This window comes from Mesoplodon bidens (assembly GCF_964165515.1).
Source record: "Mesoplodon bidens genome assembly, chromosome: 2".
Lineage (NCBI taxonomy): Eukaryota > Metazoa > Chordata > Mammalia > Artiodactyla > Ziphiidae > Mesoplodon > Mesoplodon bidens.
Window position 1 is genome coordinate 148,432,127 of NC_138177.1, and position 21,170 is coordinate 148,453,296.

Here is a 21,170-nt window from a genome sequence, read left to right on the forward strand (position 1 = left end):
GAAAGTGGCTGGCAATTCCTCAGTTCCCTAGAATTGGCCGCAAAGTGGTGGCAGGTGTAAATCACCCCCTTCAACAGAATCAGGGCCCTAGGGAGCCTGGGAGGCCCCAACTGCCCTTTTGGCTCTGAATCTAGACCAGCAGCAACAGGGAAGGGGTTGGGTGCCTGTTTTCTCCTCTTCTCCCCAAGGAAGTGCAGATGAGATTCAAATATCCAGTGTACTTGGGGGTTGGTAGGAAGGAGACTGAGTCTGCAGTGATGGGACCAACACTGCAGGTGCTGCTACTCTGTGTCTGCTAAGGTTCTAGGAACTTTCAAATATTTTAAGTGGGTGTGGGGGAATGTTGGGGAAAGAGGATGTTTTTAGTGGCCCTAGCCCAGGCAGTTTTCACCCAGATCTCTTCTGTGCTGAGTCTTGTGGTGGATACTGGAGCCTCTGAGGAACAAACCCTGGGCCCAGTTTGCAAGAGGAGAAAAAACTGGTTGCCCTATAATGGTGGCTGGGGGCAAAGGTGGCCCCAAAGTGAGGGGAGAGGGGGAAGATTTGTGCTGTGCTAGGTTCTCAGTGCTTCCCAATGCTCACCTCTCCCCTCCCAATTATTTGGCAAAAAAAAAACCAACTGAAAAAACCCCAGCCTGCCACCCCCAGTGCTCAGGGCCCATCAATACTCCACTCACCCTTCGTGGGGAATGCAATTAATGGACCCCAGGGCTTAAAGATTGATCTGATAGGAATCCTGAGGACTTAGGCGGGGAATTTTAACTCCCTCCTCTCCAGCCCAACTCTGGGGACGCGAGTCCATCCCTTCCGGCCCCATGCTGGAGACTCCGTGCCCCTGGCCCGTGTAGCCCACACTCACCAGCTCCATCCTTAGCGCCATGATCTTGTCCCCCAGGCTGTGGCCCGTGCTAGGCGCCCCCGGGAGCAGCAGGGCGCCAGAGGTTCCCGGCTCCCACTCGCCTCGCAGCCCGCGGAGCAGCCCTTCAGGGGTCTTCCTGCCCACCTTGCCCTCCACGTCTCGCAGGTCAGGCGTCTGGGACTCCGCAGTCCCCTCCATGCGGGCCTAAGCCTGAACAGGTTTGGGCGACCGGACGCCGGGATCCCGCTCCCGGGGGTCCTCCTTTCACAGCAGCTAGTGCAGAGCGGAACCGGTGGGTCCCCGCCCGCGCTGTGTGGGGGCGGGAGGAGGGCGCCGTAACACTCAGAAAAGCCGCGCAGAGTGTGTGTGTGTGTGTGTGTGTGTGTGTGTGTGTGTGTGTGTGTGTGTGTGTGTGTGTGTGTGTGTGTGTGTGTGTGTGTGTGTGTGTGTGTGTGTGTGTGTGTGTGTGTGTGTGTGTGTGTGTTTTTACACATTCGAGTGCTGCGCACACACCTCTGGCTCCGGAACGGGTAAGGCTGGGCGATGCTGGATATGCACCTGAAAGAGCTCAGCACCTTCTCCTGACTCTGACACTGAGTCCAGCCAGGCACTCAGCAGGCGCCCAATGAATGTTTGCTGAACGAGGTTAAGCATCCTCAGCTAGGGATGTGGGATTTTAAGGAACATTGGTAACAGAACTACAGAGGGTTTTGGAAGGCTTCCTGGAGTAGCGGAGCTGGATCTTAAACAGTGCTTGGAATTTAGTTAGCCACTGATACACACACACATCCAGTGTAGCCAACTAAATTTAGACTAAAGGAGCAACCAGTATTGAAGCTGAAGAGGGCTATATCATGCTTCATCTTGTAAACTGATGCTTCTTAACCTTGACTACGCATACATGAATTATCTGCGAATCGTTAAAATGCAGATTACAATTCTGTAACTCTGGGGTGGGGCCTGAGGCTCTGCATTTCTAACAAGCTCCCTGCTGATGGCCATGCTGCTGGTCCAGGGACCACACTTTGAGTAAAAAGGTTATAAAAGATGGTTCTACGGTGCTGGGATTTTAGTCTATGGGCAATGATGATCCTTAAAAAACATTTTATGCTTTGGCTTGATTTTGTTTTGTTTTGTTTTGCGGTACGCGGGCCTCTCACTGTTGTGGCCTCTCCCGTTGCAGAGCACGGGCTCCGGACGCACAGGCTCAGTGGCCATGGCTCACAGGCCCAGCCGCTCTGCGGCACGTGGGATCTTCCCGGACCGGGACACGAACCTGTATCCCCTGCATCGGCAGGAGGACTCCCAACCACTGCTCCACCAGGGAAGCCCCTTGATTTTGGTTTTTAATCCACGTAATTCCAGCCCATGGTTACAGAAGGATTTATAATGAAAAGATAGTAACCACAACCTATTCTTTCCCACCTCTAGTCCCACTCCCCAGAGGCAACCACTTTCAGCCATTTTTTCCTGGTGTTTATACTCATAACTCCACAATAGACTTATACCACTATGTCTTAATTTTAAGCATTGTCTACTGACTTCCTATTATGATAAATAAGATCTACCTCACACTCTGTACTTCCTTCTTCCATTGGCCCTATACATTTCTATCATTATTTTTCAGCTTGTTACCTTTGTAATTTTAAGTAACATACTTTTCCTTAGTATGCCTTGAACCATGGAAGGGTTTTAAATCAGAGATTTACAAAACAGATTTGCCTTTTTGAAAAAATACTCTGGATTTTGCAAGGAGAAAGAATTAAAGGGGTAAAAATCTGCAGTCATGGAGACCAGCTAGAAGACAAGAAACTAAAATGGCCTGGACAGTGGCTGGTGGTAAGGTTGGAAAAGAATTAGACCTGAATGGAGGAGGACTCTTTAGGAGGTAAGATTGACAAGACTTGGTGACCAGTAACATTTGTTTATACTGGCATTTGATAAATATTTGTTCAGAAAACGAATGATTTCAAAAAATATTATGGAGAATCTCCTATGTTCTAGCCATTGTATGTGGTGCAAACAGACCTGGACTGGTTGCTGGAGAGAGACAAGGAATCGAGGGTGACTCCCAGCTGTTTGATCTGATGCCATTTATGAAGGAAGGGAACACAAGAAGAGGACTGGGAGTGAGAAGAGTTGATTCTAGCAGGAGTTACGTTGGAGGGACCTATGAGAATGTCCAGCCGGTAGTTGAACACAGGTCTGCCTGGAGCTCAGGAGAAAGGCTAAGTCTGCAGATATGAGTTTAGGAATCTAGATGGTCAGAGAGCTCATGAGAGTGGATGAGATCTTCTGTGGAGAGTGAGTTTGAGGAGAGAAGAGGGTCAGGGAGGAACCCTGCGGGACACCTTTCTAAAATGCCGTTTTAAAATGTGTTGGGATTTCTTCTATTCTAACACATACTTGTTAGGAGAAATCACTGATTGCCTCAACTACTGAGACAAGCACTGTTAACATTTTGGGGATACCATCCCACCATTTCCGGAAGCAGATGGAATATGGAGAGCTCAAAAAAAATCTAACCTATCTTCTGGCTTCTTCTGTCTCCCTTTCATCTGTTATCCACAAAACAGTAAATGTTCTCTTAAATTGGATTATGTTGCTTCCCTGCCTAAAACTGTGCCATGGCTACCCACTCACTTCAAATAAGCATCACCATCACCTAGAAACTTTTTTGAAATGCAGTATTCTGCTCTGCCCCAGACTCCTGAATCAAAAACTCTAAGAATGGGGCCCAGCAATCTGTTTTAACAAGTCCTCCAAGTGATTCTGATGCAAGCTAAAGTTTGAGAACCACTATGTTAAGCTAAGTGCTTCGCATGTGTTAAACTCTATAAGTGTTATTATTGTCAGTATAGTGAGGGTTTAAGAGTGGAATCTGGGGCCAGGCTGCCTGGGTTTGAATTCTAGCTTTACCAACTTCGTGATATTGGGCCTCATTTTCTTTGTCTAAAAGATTGGGATAGTAACAGTACCTACCTCATGGAGTTGTTGTGGAATTAAATTAGTTAATATAGTAAGATGCTTACTTAGAACAGTGACCGCCATGGAGTAAGCGTCAATATGAGGTCATACTCATTTCACAGAGAAGGGAACCTAGGCTGAGACGTTGAAGTGACTTGCCCAAGGTCTAGGTGGGTGGTAGAACCAGGTTTTTAATTCCCCCGCAGTCTTCAGTGGCCTCGCATGTTCTAGACCTGGGTGCAGCCTTGCCCAAGCAAAGGGAGGGGTATCTGGGTCCGAGGCCTGTAGCCCCTCTGACCCTGGCGTGCCCTGCCGTCTACTCCAAGGCTCTAGGACTCCGACCCCAATCGGGTTTGCCACCACGCAGTGTTGGGAGCGGGGAAGCTGCTCTCCCCCAGCCGCCCACCCGGCCAGCCAGCTGCAAGGCAGCCGAGGGACCGAGCAGTAGCGGCCCTCGCTGGGGGAAGACACCAGCCGCCGCCCTAAGCGCCTCCCGCCGCCCTCTCACCCTGCGGCGGCGGCGGCGGCGGCGGAAGCGGGGAGGCGGGCCGCCCGGGCCGGGGCGGGGCCGCGAGCGGCATGGAGGAGGCGGAGGCCGCGGCGCGCCGGGCCGAGCAGTGCGGGCCCGAGCGGGGCCCGAGCGGGGCCCGGGCCCCCTGAGCCGTGAGTGTCTCTGGGCGGGGGTCCGGGAGGGGTGGCATGGCCGGGGCGGGTCCCCGAGTGCTGGGGCGGCCCAAGGCCCGGGAGGAGAAGAGCAGGGCCAGATAAGAGGGGGCGAGGGCGGAAGGGGGTGGAGAATGGGGGGGGTTGCTGCCCTTCGCTCACCCTAGGACTAGGAAGGCCTGGGGCTTGGTTCTTGTAGGGACTGATAAGCCTTGAGAGCCGATTATTTGGCCTCCAGCCTTGGGACAATGGGCAGTCCTGTCAATTTCCCCAGCCCCAGGGGAGTTTCCAGGTGATCGGACCCCTGTGAAGGTTTCCTTTCCAGAGAAGTTGAGCCACTTTTCCCAGGTCACACAGCATGGATGCTGCAAGGAAGAGTTACTGGGGGGTCCTCCTTCATCTCCCCAAGAAAGCATCAGACTTTGGGAGGAAAACCTTACCCCATGTGACCCTCTGGTCTCTTCAGATTCCTGAAGGCATGGGTTGGCCAGGACAGTGGTGACCGCCCAATCCGGCATGGACGACTGGAAGCCCAGCCCCCTCATCAAGCCCTTTGGGGCTCGGAAAAAGCGGAGCTGGTATCTTACCTGGAAGTATAAACTGACCAACCAGCGGGCCCTGCGGAGATTCTGTCAGGTATAGAGGTGTCCCATACCTCCCAGGGGCTCCCTCCCAGCTTTACCCCAGCCTAGACTATGGGCACTGGGACCTACCTTGGCTGCCCCCACCCTGGAAAGAGGGTGGGAAACCTCTTTGTCTCATGTCCCTACCAGGTAGTGGGTTGGGTCCAGAGTTCTGGAATCAGGACCCAAGTACAACCTCCTAGGCTTCTGACAAACCTGAAGTTGGATCAGGAAGGCTTTGCCCAGGACCCACACCTGTCAGGCAGTCAGGGCTAGGACCCAGGTCTTCTGATCCCCAGCGTGGTTCTCTGGGACTGGCTCCCTCTCTAGGAACTAATTGTGGAGGAACCAAGGGAATCAAGGCTCAAATGGAAGAATACAGGAGTTCTGGGTAGGGAGCGCCCTGATGAAGGGGGAAGGGTCAGGGGAGGGTCCCTGAAGGAGGTGGTCGTGCAACTGAACCCAGGTCTTGGGGAGTAGAGCTGGTCAGACAGAGGGAAGAGAGGCAAAACCCAGGTTCTCCCTGTGTCATTGCTCCAGCCAGAGCCCTCCTTTCAGGAAGACCCGCAGTGATCTGGAGGGGGTGCCCCTCTTTAGTTGCCCCACCCCTTCCCTCAGACAGGAGCTGTGCTTTTCCTACTGGTGACCGTCATTGTCAACATCAAGTTGATCCTGGACACACGGAGAGCAATCAGTGAGGCCAATGAAGACCCGGAGCCAGAAAAAGACTATGGTAGGACCAGACTGAGGATGGGATTGGTGGTGGAGGGGGCGTCCTCTGGGATCCTGTGGCTGAAATGGTGGGCAGATCCCAAGGGGTGAGACACTGCTGGAGGGACCATCTCCCTGACCTGTCACACACCCACAGATGAGTCCCTGGGCCGACTGGAGTCCCCACGGCGCAGAGGCAGTGGTCCCCGACGGGTCCTGGATGTGGAGGTATACTCAAGCCGCAGCAAAGTGTACGTGGCAGTGGATGGCACTACGGTGAGTGGGCTGGTGTCTAGTGTACGGTCACTCCATTCTACTTACGGTATGGTCCGCTGGCTCTGGGTCCACTGCCTGAGTGGGAACTGCAGCTCTGCCAGTTTCTAACTGTGTGACTTCGGAGGCCTCAGTTCCTCATCTGTAGACTGGGACTAATGATTTCTGCTTGTCAGGATTAAATGTAAGGTATGTGAAATGTATTATATGTAGTGGGATATTATCAAAAGTGATCATTAGTATTAGTAGGCAGTTAATTCAGTGATTTATTTATTTCGTGGTCCCTTCTTTGGCCTCGGCCTTGTCCTGGACACTGGGAACCTGGAGGTAGTCAGCCCTGGCCCTACTTTGAGGGGCTCCATCTGTTAGACGGTGATACCTCCAGCATGAGGCAGAGATAGTCAAGGGCTCTAAGAGTCGTGAAGGCTGGCGGGGGCCTGGGGGGTGTTGTAGAAAGATGGGATCTCTTTTGATGGGGGTGCTATGGAGGCTTCCTGGAAGAGATGGCCTTCAGGCTGGGTTGGAAGAGAACTGTGTGAACAGAAGCAGAGGAAGGAGGGGAGGTTTTGTTTCATGCAGCTGTTTTTTTTAAGTGCCCATGAGACAGAGAGACCTCAAATGCCAGAGTGAAGAGTTTGACCTCGTTTCTGCTACCCTGTAGGTGCTGGAGGATGAGGCCCGGGAGCAGGGCCGGGGCATCCATGTCATCGTCCTCAACCAGGCCACGGTAAAGTTCTAGGGGTAGGGGACCTAGAGGGCCAAAGCTGATCCCTCCTTGCTGGTGACACTAACTCACGAGAGGTGTGTCTCCTGCCAGGGCCATGTGATGGCAAAGCGGGTGTTTGACACGTACTCGCCTCATGAGGATGAGGCCATGGTGCTGTTCCTCAACATGGTGGCCCCTGGCCGAGTGCTCATCTGCACCGTCAAGGTCAGTGACTCTGCCTTGGCCCCATTCCCAACACCCCTAGCTCCAGCCCTGCTTATGGCCCTGGGTTCTGTGCCCCTAATATGGCATAGTGGCAAGAGCCTCTGGAGGAAGGTGAGCAGGTTCCAATCCTATCCTTGTCAATGGAGAGCAAGACAGAGTCCCTACCCTTATGGGGTTTACACCAATAGGGCAAGATCAACAAAAAGCAGCCAAATAAATCTACAATGTCAGGAAAAGATAACTTGTATGAAGAAAATTAAGCAAGGGAGACAGGGTGATGGGGGTGCATTTTAGAAAGGGGAGGCCTCTGTAAGGACATGACCTGTGCACAGAAAGCTGGAGGAAATGAGGAGTGAGCCATGTGAATATCTGGAGGAAGAGCATTCTAGATAGAAAGAATGGCAAGTGCAAAGGCCCTGGATTGGTAAGGTGCTTGGTGTGCTTGAGGAACAGCCGGGCTGCCAGTGGAGCTGGAGCAGAATAAGGGAGGGGAGGAGAAGGGTGGTGAGAAGAGGGCAGGGAGGTAGCAGGGGACAGAGGTGCAGACTGTGTGGGATCGTGTTAAGGACTAATTAGCCTAGTGACCTTGGGTGATTCTCAGAATCTGTCTAAGCCTTTAATTATCTGGGAAATGATAGTAACCACAAAGGGTGGTTGTGATAGTTTAATGAGCTAATTTAAGTACAAGGTTTTACATGGTGCTTGACATGTAGTTAGTGTTCCCTGAGCCTAGGTCTGCTGGAGCTGTGCCAGCCAGGCTGACCACCTTTTCTGGTCTCCCAGGATGAGGGCTCCTTCCACCTCAAGGACACAGCCAAGGCTCTGCTGAGGAGCCTAGGCAGCCAGGCCGGCCCTGCCCTGGGCTGGAGGGACACCTGGGCCTTCGTGGGACGAAAAGGAGGTGCCAGCACCGTAGGCCATCCACCCTGTAGTACTGAGGGGCTGGGAGGAGCAGAACTCCAGGAGCTGGGGTGGGCTGGGGGGCAGATAGGAGTCGGTGGTGGTAGGCTGGATGGAAGTGGGCGGGGAGATGGGAAGAAGCTCCAGAACTGCAGCCTGGGCCCCCATTGCCCCTCATTTCTGCCCCCTGCCAGGTCCTGTCCTCGGGGAGAAACATTCTAAGTCACCTGCCCTCTCCTCCTGGGGGGATCCAGTCCTACTGAAGACAGATGTGCCGCTGAGCTCAGCTGAAGGTGGGGTTAGCGGGCGCTGGGCTCCAGGGCAGTGCCTGGGCTGGGGATAGGCATTTGGGTTCTCTTTACGGAGCTCTATTCTTTTTTTTTTTTTTTGGCGGTACGCGGGCCTCTCACTGCTGTGGCCTCTCCCGTTGCGGAGCACAGGCTCCGGACGCGCAGGCTCAGCGGCCATGGCTCACGGGCCCAGCTGCTCCGCGGCATGTGGGATCTTCCCGGACCGGGGCACGAACCCGTGTCCCCTGCATCGGCAGGCGGACTCTCAACCACTGTGCCACCAGGGAAGCCCCGGAGCTCTATTCTTGACGGGGTGCCTGGTGTTCTCCAAACCACACTAGCCTCGTGCCCTCATCCTGTTGACCTCATCCCTCCCTCAGAAGCAGAGTGCCACTGGGCAGACACGGAGCTGAACCGTCGCCGCCACCGCTTCTGCAGCAAAGTCGAGGGCTATGGGAGTGTGTGCAGCTGCAAGGACCCCACACCCATCGAGTTCAGCCCTGACCCGGTGAGTGGGGCCTTGGGCAGCGAGGCCCGGACTCCTTCCCAGCTTGGCAAGGGGCCCCAGGAAAGGTCTAGGTTGGGCTTTCCCTACCCCAGCCTGGGAGGGAACCAGGAGCTGAGGATTTATACTGAGCTCTGAAAGACGGGGCGTCTTGGTTGCGGGGAAGGAGCAAGCCATGTGAGCAAAGGCCTAGAGTTGGAGTTGGGCTGAGTGTGTGGAGGGGCCAGGACAGGGAAGACCCTCTGCCTTTTCCCTTGAGTCTCCCTCTCCCTCAAGACTCTTCCCCAGGTGGGGATCCCAGTTTGAAGAGAGAGTGAGGCAAGAGCTGAACACTGTTTCTCCCTCAGCTCCCAGACAACAAGGTCTTCAACGTGCCTGTGGCTGTCATTGCGGGGAACCGGCCCAATTACCTGTACCGGTGAGCCTGGGAGGGGGCTGTATCCAGCACTGAACAGGAGGGTGCTCAGTGGTGGGAACCCGAGGCTCATGTACCTGCAGGGGGAACTCTTGAGGTGGGCGGAACAGAAACAGATTCTAGGTGCATTCACCTTTGGGGGTGAACATGGAGAATCTGGGCCCATCTGTAAGCACAGGGGAGTCCTGATTTGGGGGGACAAAGAGGCCTAATCCAACCCTGGGCTCCCCAGGATGCTGCGCTCTCTACTCTCAGCCCAGGGGGTGTCTCCCCAGATGATAACAGTTTTCATCGATGGCTACTATGAGGTGAGTGGGGCTTGGGGACTTTGGGCGGAGCAGAGTGCAGGGTTGCTGGTGCTGACTAGCAATGATCACAGAGGACTGGCAAGGGAGACAGCCCGGGCAAGGGCCATGAAATGTGCAGGGCTTGGCGTGTCAGAGCCTGCAGAGGTGGGCAGGGGGCGGGTGGCTCACATGATGACCAGCGGCCATGTCCCTTAGGAGCCGATGGACGTGGTGGCGCTGTTTGGTCTGAGGGGCATCCAGCACACTCCCATCAGCATCAAGAACGCCCGTGTGTCTCAGGTACCGCCTAGGCAAGGATGAAAGGGGTGGACACCTGGCCCCACTGTCCACCCCAGAGCTCACGTGCCCTATTCTTAACTCCCCACCCAGCACTACAAGGCCAGCCTCACTGCCACTTTCAACCTGTTTCCGGTGAGTAGTAAAGACAAAACTCTTGGACCTAGAGAGGGGAAACATGGGCATAAGTCTGGTCTTATTATATAGCAAGCTCTTCCTCTCTCTGGGTCTCATCCTCCTGATGTGGAAAATGGGGGTAGTGCTGCCTAAGTGAGATGGAGGTGGAAGAGACGGGATGAGAAAGTCCCCCTTGGGATTATGTTGTCCCCCACTCCCTACAGGAAGCCAAGTTTGCTGTGGTTCTGGAGGAGGACCTGGACATCGCTGTGGATTTTTTCAGGTGAGGAAAGTGTCCCTCCATGCAGCTCCAAGCTGCGTAGGGCCGCTTTGCTTGACTGGGTCTCCAGGGAGGAAGGCAATGAGGGGTCTTGGAAAGCTTTCCAGAGGAAGCAAGCTCCAAAGTGGGGAAAAAGCCTGAGCAAAGGTAGGCTGGCGGGGGTTGGGGCTGGAGTAGAGAGTAGAAAGGATGAATGGAGACAGTGGGGCTTTGGAGGAAGGAGGCATGACTCCTGAGTCCCATCTCCAGTTCTTCCAGCATCACTGTGTGACTGGGTTTGTCCTTGCCCCTCCCTGAACCCCTGGACCCTGCCTCTCAGTTTCCTGAGCCAATCCATCCACCTGCTGGAGGAGGACGACAGCCTGTACTGTATCTCTGCCTGGAATGACCAGGTAGGCTGAGTGGCCAGGGGTCAGCTGTGGAGTTGGTAGAGGCCCCGAGCTAATACCTCCCATCACGGCCCCCTGTCCCCAGGGGTATGAACACACGGCTGAGGACCCAGCACTGCTGTACCGCGTGGAGACCATGCCTGGGCTGGGCTGGGTGCTCAGGAAGTCCTTGTACAAGGAGGAGCTTGAGCCCAAGTGGCCCACACCGGAAAAGGTACCCTGGCAGGGTAGGGTGAGTGGGCTGAAGTCCCCTACCAGCTCGGAACCTTGTAACTCTCTGAGTCTTCCACGCCCCCAGCTCTGGGACTGGGATATGTGGATGCGGATGCCGGAACAACGCCGAGGCCGAGAGTGCATCATCCCTGACATTTCCCGATCCTACCACTTTGGCATCGTTGGCCTCAACATGAATGGCTACTTCCATGTGAGTGGGAGGCAGGGGTGTTGGGGCATAGGGCACAGTGTGGTAGATGGGGCAAGAACATGGACTCGAGCAACCCCAGCTCTGCCACTCACTAGCCATGTAGCCTTAGGGAAATTACTTACCTTCTTTTGCCTCAGTTTCTTTATTTGTGAAATGAGGATAAAAATACTCCTACCTCATAGGGTTGTGAGGTTATGAGGTTTAAATGAGTTAATATGTATAATATGCTTTGGACTGTAAACATTATATAAGATTAGCTGGTATTATTTTTATCATTACTATTCTTAGCACTAGACTGTGGGTGTGGGGAGGATATTTCTGCTGCCACGCACTCGTCCAGCCCAGCAAACTCTGCCCCCTCCTGTCCTTGCAAGTGCTGAGGCCTAAGCCTCAGCCTGAAGTGAACAGAGAGGGCCCCAGGTCCCCACCCCTTCATCGCTGTGTCCAAAGGGCCACTCCCCAGTTATAGCCAGGGAGGCCTTGAGACAACCCAGTGTAAAGAATGGAGAGTTTCCAGCTTGGAACCTCCTAGAAGCCAGAAGGGCCTTCAGAGGCTGATTACTACAAGACCCCCACTCATCTCCGAGAGGGACGGGGAGTGACCTCATGTCCCTCACCCTTAGTACCTTAGTCATAGCAGTTTTCTCCCTCCCAGTCCAGACTGTCCCTTTGCAGGGGCCATTCCTGGCTTCTGTGGCCCTAGAACAGCAGGCCCAGGGAGAGCCACTGGGGACAAGGACTAGCTCAGGGGTCAGTAGCATGAGATGCCAGTATGAGCATGAGCTCTCTGGCAATGGTGGAGCCAGAGGGACCTTTATAGATCTAGGACTTCATTTGTGGACCTCGTGGATATGTGGTGGGTCAGCGGGCAGGTGTGGGCCAGACAGTGTAATGCCCTGATTTTCACCTTCACATCCGTTCCAGGAGGCCTACTTCAAGAAGCACAAGTTCAACACGGTTCCAGGTGTCCAGCTGAGGAACGTGGACAGGTGGGGGCTGGGGACGGCCAAGGGGAGGATATTTAGGGGCCTTGATAACCAGTGCCTGACAGGCCCTACTAGCCCTGCGGTCTGTGTGTTTACCCCAGCCCTGCCGCCCCCCACTCTCCATGTCATCCCTTGAGGGGCTACTCCCTCCCCTGACCCATTTCTCCCTCTCCTTTAGTCTGAAGAAAGAAGCGTATGAAGTGGAAGTTCACAGGCTGCTCAGGTATGGCCTAGGGCAGTGGGGTATGAGGCAGGGGGTAAGGAGAAGTCAAATACTGGGAGTCTTGGCCCCATAATTTGTGGGGCCCACTTCAAAATGAAAACCAGGGTCCCTTGTTCAAACATTATTAAGTGGGACTTCCCTGGTGGTCCAGTGGTTAAGACTCCACACTCCCAATGCAGGGGGCACGGGTTTGATCCCTGGTTGGGGAACTAAGACCTCATGTGCCAAAAAACGCCCCAAAACAACAAATGTTAAGAATTCCAAGATGGCAGCAGGAGAGCATTAAAAGCGCAGGGCCTGTGTGACACACTCATGAGGTGGGCCCTGTCTTGGCCTTTCTCCCCCACTCCCTGCTACAGTGAAGCTGAGGTTCTGGACCACAGCAAGAACCCTTGTGAAGACTCTTTCCTGCCAGACACAGAGGGCCACACCTATGTGGCCTTTATCCGAATGGAGAAGGATGATGACTTCACCACCTGGACCCAGCTTGCCAAGGTGCCTCAGTACCACACCTACCCCAGGAATACCCCTCCCCAAGATACAAGGAGCCTTTCTGGAATTTTCCACCTCAGAACCTTCTCTTCATACTCAGAGCCTCTCTTCTAAGCCCCTTTACAAATCCATATTCTTGAAGATGCTACCTCTTGCAAACCGAGGAGGCTGCTGAGGAGAGGAGGGTGGCCAAGGGCCCTCCCCACAGCTCTCCGACTCTTGCCTTTGCCCCACCCCACCCCCACCAGTGCCTCCATATCTGGGACCTGGATGTACGTGGCAACCACCGGGGCCTGTGGAGATTGTTTCGGAAGAGGAACCACTTCCTGGTGGTGGGGGTCCCAGCCTCCCCCTACTCGTGAGTGACTCTATTCTGTCCTTGGAAATGGAAGACTAGTGGGGTTAGGGGACGTAGCTAATGACCTCCTCCCTATTCGTTTTCCTGTTATCTTCCCAGAATCAAGAAGCCACCATCAATCACCCCAATTTTCTTGGAGCCACCCCCAAAGGAGGAGGGAGCCCCAGGAGCTGCAGAACAGACATGAGACCTCCTCCAGGACCCTGCAGGGCTGGGTACTGTGTACCCCCAGGCAGGCTAGCCCTTCACCCAATCCTGTAGGATTTTGTAGACACTCTCAGGGGCTGGGGCTGGTTTGTTTTTAACATGAGACTTAATTACTAACTCCCAGGGGAGGGTTCCCCTGCTCCAACATCCCTGTTCCTGAGTTGGAGGTCTATTTATTTACTTCCTTGTCGGGAAAGGGCAGGATAGTACCTGGGAATCTTTGGGATCCCTGGGCAGCTGATCCTGCCCTTTGTATACTCCCTCCTCCCAGGCCTGGCTCAGAATCTAACCTATTTATTGACTGTCCTGAGGGCCTTGGAAACAGGCGGAAGCCTGTAGGGCCTTGATTTTTTTTTTGGACTGGGGTGCTGCCCTGAGGGTGGGGCAGGCTCTTACTCAGGAAACTGCTGTGCCCAACCCATGGACAGGCCCAGCAGGGGCCCACCTGCTGATGCAGACTCACTCAGAGACCCTCAGACACTGAACCAGGCCTCTTCTCAGCCTCCTCCTTGTCCAGATTTCCAAAGCTGGATGAGGTGGTCATTGATTAAAAAAGGAGAAAAGCTCTGGGGATTGTCTTGTGACTCTGTGTGTGTGTGTGTGTGTGTGTGTGTGTGAGAGAGAGAGAGAGAGAGAGAGAGACATAGAGACAGAGAGAGACAGAGAGAGAGATGGGTGGGAGAGAGGATGGTCATGACGGACGTAAGTTTTCTTTACTGTCCTCCACAGGTTTATCTTCCATTTGGGGCCATTTGGCCAGCAGGGGACGCCCAAGTCTCAAACTGCAATATTTTTACCCTAGAACAACAGAGCCTGACCTTTGCCCCACCCTACTTGGGGCTGAGCTCAGAGCGGCCACCCTATACCCCATTACCACTGTTTAATTAACCATCAGGCTCTTTCCTGCCTAGCTCGTGTCTGGGCCAGGGCACCTGTCCCCAAAAATGGAGCGAGAGAGAGCAAAAAGGGATACCTGGGGATGGGGGCGGTGATAGAGAGCAGGTGAGTGTCGTGGAGGTGGGAAGGAAGTGGATGAGACAGAGCTGAATGGGCATCATTCAGGAAGTGAGGACTGGGCTGCAGGTGGAGACACAGGAACAAGGATGTCGTGTCTGTGGCCCGTAGGGTACTTTGTACGCAGATTCCATATCTGGGCATTTTTCTGGAGAAAAGCCATCATTTTCATCAGATCACCCAACCAGTGATCCAGAGAAGTCAGGAAGATCTAAGTTAGTCATGCTAGCACCAGAAAATGGATGAGATTGTCCAGAGGAAGTGGTTGAGATAGCCCAAGGCAGAGGGCATGACATTTAAGGAATCTGTGAAGGACTTAGGTTCAAGAGAGTAAGTGTAGGACACTTGGAGAAGGGGTCTGCCTGCAGAGCCCTTGCAAAGTGAGCCTCGTGAGCTCCTTATATAGAGCCTTGGCCAGGGAGGCAGGAGCTGGCTGGAACTCTGCCCTGTCACCAGCTCTCTGCCCTTGCCTCTCCAAGCGGTGCCTGGAGCCCCGCTCGGAGATGGCACGGGTGGTATGTGGCTTCAGTGTTTGCTGGAGGTAGAGATAGCACTTGAGGTGCCACAACAGCCAGGTTGAGGAACAATTAGCTCATAATGAGGTGGAGGAGGCCCACCCAGGGCAGACAAATCCCTTGTAGCCTCTATATAGGTGCCTGGGGGCGGGGTAGTGTGAGAGGCATAGAAAGGTGGTAAAGGTGGGAGGGGGCTAAGTGTTCTACCTGCCCATCCTCCCAGCAGGCTGCTGATCTGGGCCTCAGACCAGCTCTCAGGCACTGTATTGCACTGGCTAGGTCACAGTTCCTTTTTGGATTCACGAGGGGTGATGGATCTGGGTTTCCCTAGTAAAACCTGGGAAGAGGAATCCAGGGCTCAGAGGCAAGCAAGGAGGACTGGTTTGCCAGGCTGGGCTTTGCTTCGTAGTAGACACCATATCCTCTGGCTACAGCCTCCCACCCTAGTGCTATGTCTCCTGCAGCAGCAATCAGATCTATGTCTGGGACATTCTGGCCTAAAAGTAAATCATGTTCCCATGTCAGCCAGGATCCCACCTGGCTCTGGAGTCAGATGTCCTGGACCCACATCCAGGCTCAGCTCTTCATGGGAGGTTGTGGGCCTGGAACAAGTCACTTGGCCTTTCTAGGCCCAGTTTTTGGAACGTGGGGGTGGTTAAGACTCAATAAGAGATCAAATCTATAGAGCCCTGGGCAACCAAGACCAAGAGTAAATGAAATTCTTCCTGAAATCCCCAAAGCAGGGACAGGTGGGGGGCTGTGCCTGCATGAGAAGGGTAGGCAGCTTGGGTCCCTTGACGGGGGCTTCTGGAGGGCTTCCCAGAGCCTAAGGAATGACCCTCTTCCATCGCCCTGGCAATATTTCTGCTCTCCCTGCCCCCACTTGGGCACAAGCTTTTTATTTTCATAGTTTTCCAGCCCAGTGCTCCTACCCAGGAGAGGGCAGTTTCAGGCCAGAGTCCTCCCACATTATAGGACTGCAGACTGGCCCAGCCCCTGCTTCCTCCCTCAGTGTCCTCTTGGCCATCCTTGTTAGGCTCCCTCCCAGGCCTGGCATCCAAATGAAGGTGAGAAATAGCCACCCACCTCCATGCTACTTCCATTCTGCTACATTTCTAGGAGCCTTCTGAGTCAATAGCCCCACAGGAATTTGAGGCCAGTTTAGGCATGATGGGTCCCTCTCCTGAAGGATGCACAAAAAGAGTGCAAATGGAAACATTTTAATGGGTGTTTGAGTTCTGAAGTGCTTTCTACACATCTGCCTGGTGACTGCTGATTTTGCATATGCTCATGCTACCGGTGCAGTGCCTTTAATCCCCGCTGTGGAGTACTGGGATCACCAAGAGCACCCCACCCCATGGCCTGAGAGGGTATCGAGGGTTTAAGAAACAGACTGGAGGAATGGGCAAGAGGATTGGCTACCTTAGAGGCTCTGAAATAGGTGGACCCCAACACCACCAGTGGAAGGACAAGTCTGGCACAGGTTGAAGGGGGTGGTACCTATTTGGCCCCAGGCCCACTCCAGCCCAAGTGACACTGTTAGATCCTGTCCCCATGCTGATCACTGCCTCTTGGCAGTGCTGGGGTGCCTCTTCCCAGTTCCTGTATGGCAGCAGCAGTGGCGGAGGCAGAAGCCCACTTATTTCAGATTGCAGTACAGATACATGGACACAATCATGGCCGCCAGCTGATGAGAAAGGAACAGGCAGAGAGGAAGAAACATGATCAGGGTCCTTAAGCTTTAGTCCCCTGGCCCCCAGACATTCGACATGAAGCTTTGTTAGAAGTCTGTCTCTTCCAGGAAGGCCTCAGACATGGGTCAAGCAGCCCTGAGCCCAGTGGGATATCCTGCCCCAACCCCCTCTCCTCCTTACCTCCAAGCCCCCAATTCCAGCTGCCACACCACCCACGGTAACTGCATTGGTTTGGATGTCATACAGAAGCTGATTGAAGCAACCCTTGGAGGGGAGAGAACATCTATAGTCAGCAGCTGCCCCCACTCACATGCAGCACTCCGAGGCCATTAAAGCAGCCCAACCTCCCAGGCCAACCTGTACCTCTACTTCCTGGTGCTTGGCATGGGCCTCAGTGCAGGGTTCCACAAATGTGCTATTGTCGCGGTCAAAGCAACAGTATCGGGGAAAGACGTGGTTCTCTTTTACATAGGGAGAGTCCTCAAAATCTGTGTAGTTGTTGAAGCCACAGCACTTGAGCTGAAGATGAGGAAAAGAGGTGGTCAGTGGGGCCTTGCTTATTTCTCCTCACCCCAAAATCTCCCCCAGCCCACCTTACCCCTTCCATGGTGGAGTTCCACACTTGGGTGAAGTCTTTTTGGGAACCGTACTCTTTCTTGATGGTGGGCACTACCATCAACGTCAGGAAGTTCTCAGCCTGGGTGGGGAAGGTCAGTGTTGAGGGCCTGGTAGGGAGGGTGGCCATCCGCAGTGCTCTGCCCAGTTGTCCCCCCTTGCCCATCCCCCCTCCTCACCATTGTGGTGTACACCAAGGCAACCACAGCAGCTGCAACCTCAGCAATGAAGATGACGAGGAGGATGAAGAAGAACTGAGTGGAGAACAGGAATCTTGAGTTTTAGGGAGACAGTCCCTCATGCATTCCTTGCCCTAACCCACCCCCACATGAAAACAAGTCAGGGGCCCCACTGGCTGAGGCCCCTGGAGTCCAGAGCAGGGCTTGGGGATCCCCAGGGCCTGGGGTCAAGGGTGAGGGACCCTGGGCCTCGGTTACGGGCCTGTGGAGCTGGGTTTGACACACCATCATGAGGGCACACTTGTTCTCAGTCTGGGCACCATAGCAGCCCAGGAAACCAAGAGCGAAGAGCACAGCGCCAGCTGCGATGAGGAAGTAGCCCACGTTGACAAACTGCATGGCACTGGATGATACTGGCCCAAAGATCTTCATGAAGGATGGTCCGTCGACTGACACCCAGATGCCCACTGCCAACAGGGCCGCACCACACAGCTGGAGACAGAGAGGCAGACCTTGAAACAGTGCCATCAAGCAGCTCCCTACCACACAATTGAGTTAGGGAGATGGGAGACGAGAAACTTCCCCCTTTATTGACTATGGAGTCTAAAAACTCATCTTGGAAATACATCCTTTAGAACCAGAAAGACGGGAGCTGGAATATCCATAGCCAGCACCAGGCTGCACACCTAGGCAGATATAAATGGGATCAGGGATTCCAGAAATAGCTGAAGGGTGGGGGGAGGGGCAAGGCTTTCCCTCACTGCTGCCAGGGTCATGCCACATAGCTAGGGGTGAAAAAAGTAGGTGAACATCCCCCCCAGCAGCTTCCCCACCCCACCCCCCTCTCCATTCCCCCCTCCAGGTGCCTGGAACAACTGTCCTCTGATAGGTGGAAACGGGGGTGGGAGCCTTGAGCAATCTCCACAGTCACCATAGCAACAGAGGCATGGCTGAGGTTTACACCTGCTCCCAACATTGGAGGGGGTGGTGGTGAGAAGGGATACCCACCCCAAGGCCCCATTTGGCTCCCCTCCAGAACCAGCCTAGACCTCTCCTTGCCACCCAAGTGGAAACTGAGGCACCAGAGAGGGAGTACAGCCAGAGCTCTTAGAGGCTCTCTGGCTCAACCCCCAGCTCAGAGGGAATCCTGAAGCCTAGACTGGGGAGGAGGGCACTGCCCAGTTCCCATATCTCTTAGAGCAAAGCCTTGCTGATCCAGAGCTTCAGTGGATAAATCAGCCTGACACTGCCTAGGTGTCCAGTCCCCACTTTCTGGCTATGGAAACTGAGGCTAGAACCAGGAGTGAGGTGGCAGATTGTGGGTGGATCCCAGGCATGTTTGCCCAAGGACAGAAAGCTGGGCTTTTAGCCTACAGGGTCAAATTTCAAGGAGTCTGAGGCCTGCCCTGCCCAGTCTGGCAAGGCAAGGACAGCAGAGGCAGAAACCAAACCAGATTTGCCTTTAACTCGCTCGGGCCAGAGTCCCTGCTCTCCAAATCCCTGCAATCCTGTTGCCTTCTTCAGATACATGGATAAAGTCTAGTTCCCTGAAACCAGAGGAAGCCCAAGGCACAGACCACATCGGAGTCAGAGTTTACTCACCCCCAGCCCAGTTTCTCCAAATTCATCTATACTTCATGTCTCCATTTCCTCCCTTTTTACTCACTCTAACCCACTCTCATGTGGCTCCAAGGTCTCTGGTGACGTGCTTAGTCATGGGCGTATCCTCTTTGACCTCCCTGATACCTCGCTCGCTCTCCTGGTTTGCTTCCTGCTGCTCTTTCTTCATTTGCTTCCTGGTGGCCATTTCTCTGTTTATCCCTTGTAAGCTGAGTTTCCTGGAGTTCACTCTCCCTGAGTGCTCTCACCCCTCCCATGGCTTCAACAACCACCTATGGGCACATGACTTTCAAATATCCTGAGCTGCAACCCCACTGGGTACACAGCTGCCTGTGAGATATCCCCCAGGTTGTTCTTGCCAGAGACGTGGTCATAATGTCCAAGATGGTGTCTCCCTTGCCCCTTCTTCCATCCCTTAGCCACCATCCAAGGGCCTTGTCCTTTGTCCACTTTGTCCATTTCTCCCCATCTCTAGGGTTCATGCCTCATTGCTCAGCTCCTCAAACATGCCCTATATAATCTGTTCCTGGTTTTCTGAACAATATCTGATCTCATTGCCTTTGGGCCTTTCTGCATGCTTTACCAACCCCCTCACTCAGTGCAAATTCCTAGCCTCAGCTATTTCCTCCTAGAAGTCTTCTCTGACCAGGCAGGGTTCAAGCCCCTCCTATGGGCCCCTGTGCTAAGACCACATATACTATGTCGAAACTGTCTGCCTATCTGGCCTGCTGGACCTGAGATCCCCAAGGGCAGAGAAAGGGCTTGCTCACCTGTCACCCCAGCACTCAGCACAGAGTCTTAGGCAATGTGTTTGTTGAATGAATAAGGGCTGCTTGCAGCTGACACTCTGCTCTGATGTCTCTGGGCCTTCTGTGCTTTTGGTTCCCCATCATACAGAGGCCACTGAATTTCCTTCCACACTAGGTGACCTTCAGCAAACCCCTTCCCCTCACTGGGGGCCCCAGCCTGTTAGCCTACCCTGCCCTGCTGTAAGCCTGCCTGAGCTGAAGCTTCCTGGAAGGGAGAGGATGCCCCTAACCTTCTCCACCCCAACTGTGTGGCAGCCAGGCTGCTACTGGGACCAGGACTCAGCATCTGGGGAGACTTCTGCACCTCCTCAACTTGCAGGAAGAGTCTGGGCATAGCAGTCTCCTCTTCCCCAGTTCGAGCTCTGCTCAGGTTAAGGCCTACTCCTATAGGGAACCCCGAAGAGCCCATAACCCCCACACTTACAAAAATGAGCATGTTGAAGAGGATCATCGTGGTCTTAATGAAGCTGAAGCACTGCATGGTGGCTCCTGGGAGACAGATGTGTGTGTTAGGACCTTGCTCCCTGCCCCCACCCCCAACCTGGGCTGACATACCAGACTCCAGCATCCTGGGCTCATATAATCACCAAGCTTCTCCTGCATCTGAACTCTGACACCTCAGGACTTTTCCCAATTCCCATCCTGATGCTCCTATCCCTCTGTACTGCCCAGGCCCTCTACCAACACCTGGCACTCTGAAATCCTAACATCCCAGGTTCCTCTACTGGCACCCCAAGCCTGACTCCCACGCTACAAGGTCACTCCATGCCCTTCCCTGGCACCTGTGTATCCTGGGCTTTCCACTCCCCCCGAAACCAATCCTAGACTCTTCCAAGACCCTCCCCATGGCCCTTCCAGCTCCCCAAACCTGTTTCCAGATTGATTTCACTTCACGGGATAGTCTCTATCCTATGCCATCACCTGTTGAGGGTTCTTGGTAGTGAGTTCTGAAAGAGGGATCTGCTGAGGCTCCAGAGGGAACTGCAGCTCCGGGGAACTGCCAGTGAGTGGGCAGGCGGGGAGACGGAGCTGGCTCTCACACAGCACTGCTCACCTGTGGGCGGGGCAGGTGCTTTAAAGGCCTCCTTTCTGCCCGCCCGCCTACCCCACCTGCAGCTAGTCCGCCTCCTCCAGCGCCTGCTGCCCCCCTGCTGCCTGGCGCTCCGTCCTCACAGCCCCAGCCGCCTCAGGGCTCCGCCTGGCAACGCCAGCCACGGGCAACGCCCCTCCTGACCTGAAGAAGAGAGAGGTCTGGGGGTGGGACAAGTGGCCCCCCAGATGTGCCCTCCGCCACGGCAGCGCACCGGCGCTTCCTACCCTGCACCTGCTGATACTGTCGTACACACCCTGCGTGCTCGAGGAACACACATCTGCCCAAGCTGTATATTCACACACACACACACACACACACACAAACACCTCCTAGTGCTCTCGAATGCACACTCACACACGCACACACACACATTCTGAACTGCGTGGACTGACTCCCAGCAACAATCAACAGAGCAACATCTGAAGTACGTACTG

General features: G+C 54.3%; 3 protein-coding genes across 3 annotated transcripts in view; 1 reads left to right on the top strand and 2 right to left on the bottom strand.

The window, feature by feature from the left end:
• The window catches only part of RAD54L (RAD54 like), a gene marked incomplete at its 5' end in the record, with an annotated part of 73,550 nt that extends 72,493 nt beyond the window's left edge, over positions 1 to 1,057 (bottom strand). Inside the window, one exon of the mRNA XM_081225998.1 lies at positions 860 to 1,057. Within this exon, the coding sequence (XP_081082124.1) occupies positions 860 to 1,057 (198 nt within the window). The remainder of the gene's footprint in view (positions 1 to 859) is intronic.
• A 3,329-nt stretch (positions 1,058 to 4,386) lies between these two features.
• On the top strand, positions 4,387 to 13,764 carry POMGNT1 (protein O-linked mannose N-acetylglucosaminyltransferase 1 (beta 1,2-)). Its single transcript, XM_081258734.1, has 22 exons — positions 4,387 to 4,489; positions 4,956 to 5,125; positions 5,731 to 5,845; positions 5,981 to 6,099; positions 6,758 to 6,823; positions 6,914 to 7,027; positions 7,811 to 7,928; positions 8,122 to 8,220; positions 8,598 to 8,725; positions 9,070 to 9,140; positions 9,370 to 9,445; positions 9,641 to 9,724; positions 9,815 to 9,856; positions 10,063 to 10,121; positions 10,438 to 10,510; positions 10,593 to 10,721; positions 10,806 to 10,931; positions 11,856 to 11,920; positions 12,096 to 12,140; positions 12,500 to 12,635; positions 12,881 to 12,990; positions 13,090 to 13,764. Exons 2-22 carry the CDS (start codon positions 5,006 to 5,008, stop codon positions 13,175 to 13,177), a joined length of 1,983 nt encoding a protein of 660 aa, XP_081114860.1. The 5' UTR covers positions 4,387 to 4,489; positions 4,956 to 5,005; the 3' UTR covers positions 13,178 to 13,764.
• Positions 13,765 to 15,930: 2,166 nt separating this feature from the next.
• On the bottom strand, positions 15,931 to 20,892 carry TSPAN1 (tetraspanin 1). The gene is made up of 9 exons (XM_081226006.1): positions 20,878 to 20,892; positions 20,565 to 20,697; positions 20,068 to 20,132; positions 17,500 to 17,706; positions 17,215 to 17,289; positions 17,019 to 17,117; positions 16,784 to 16,939; positions 16,601 to 16,684; positions 15,931 to 16,413 (listed from the first exon to the last, which is right to left on the bottom strand). The coding sequence occupies exons 3-9, from the start codon at positions 20,122 to 20,124 to the stop codon at positions 16,366 to 16,368; spliced, it is 726 nt and encodes a 241-aa protein (XP_081082132.1). The 5' UTR covers positions 20,125 to 20,132; positions 20,565 to 20,697; positions 20,878 to 20,892; the 3' UTR covers positions 15,931 to 16,365.
• Between the last annotated feature and the right edge of the window lie 278 nt (positions 20,893 to 21,170).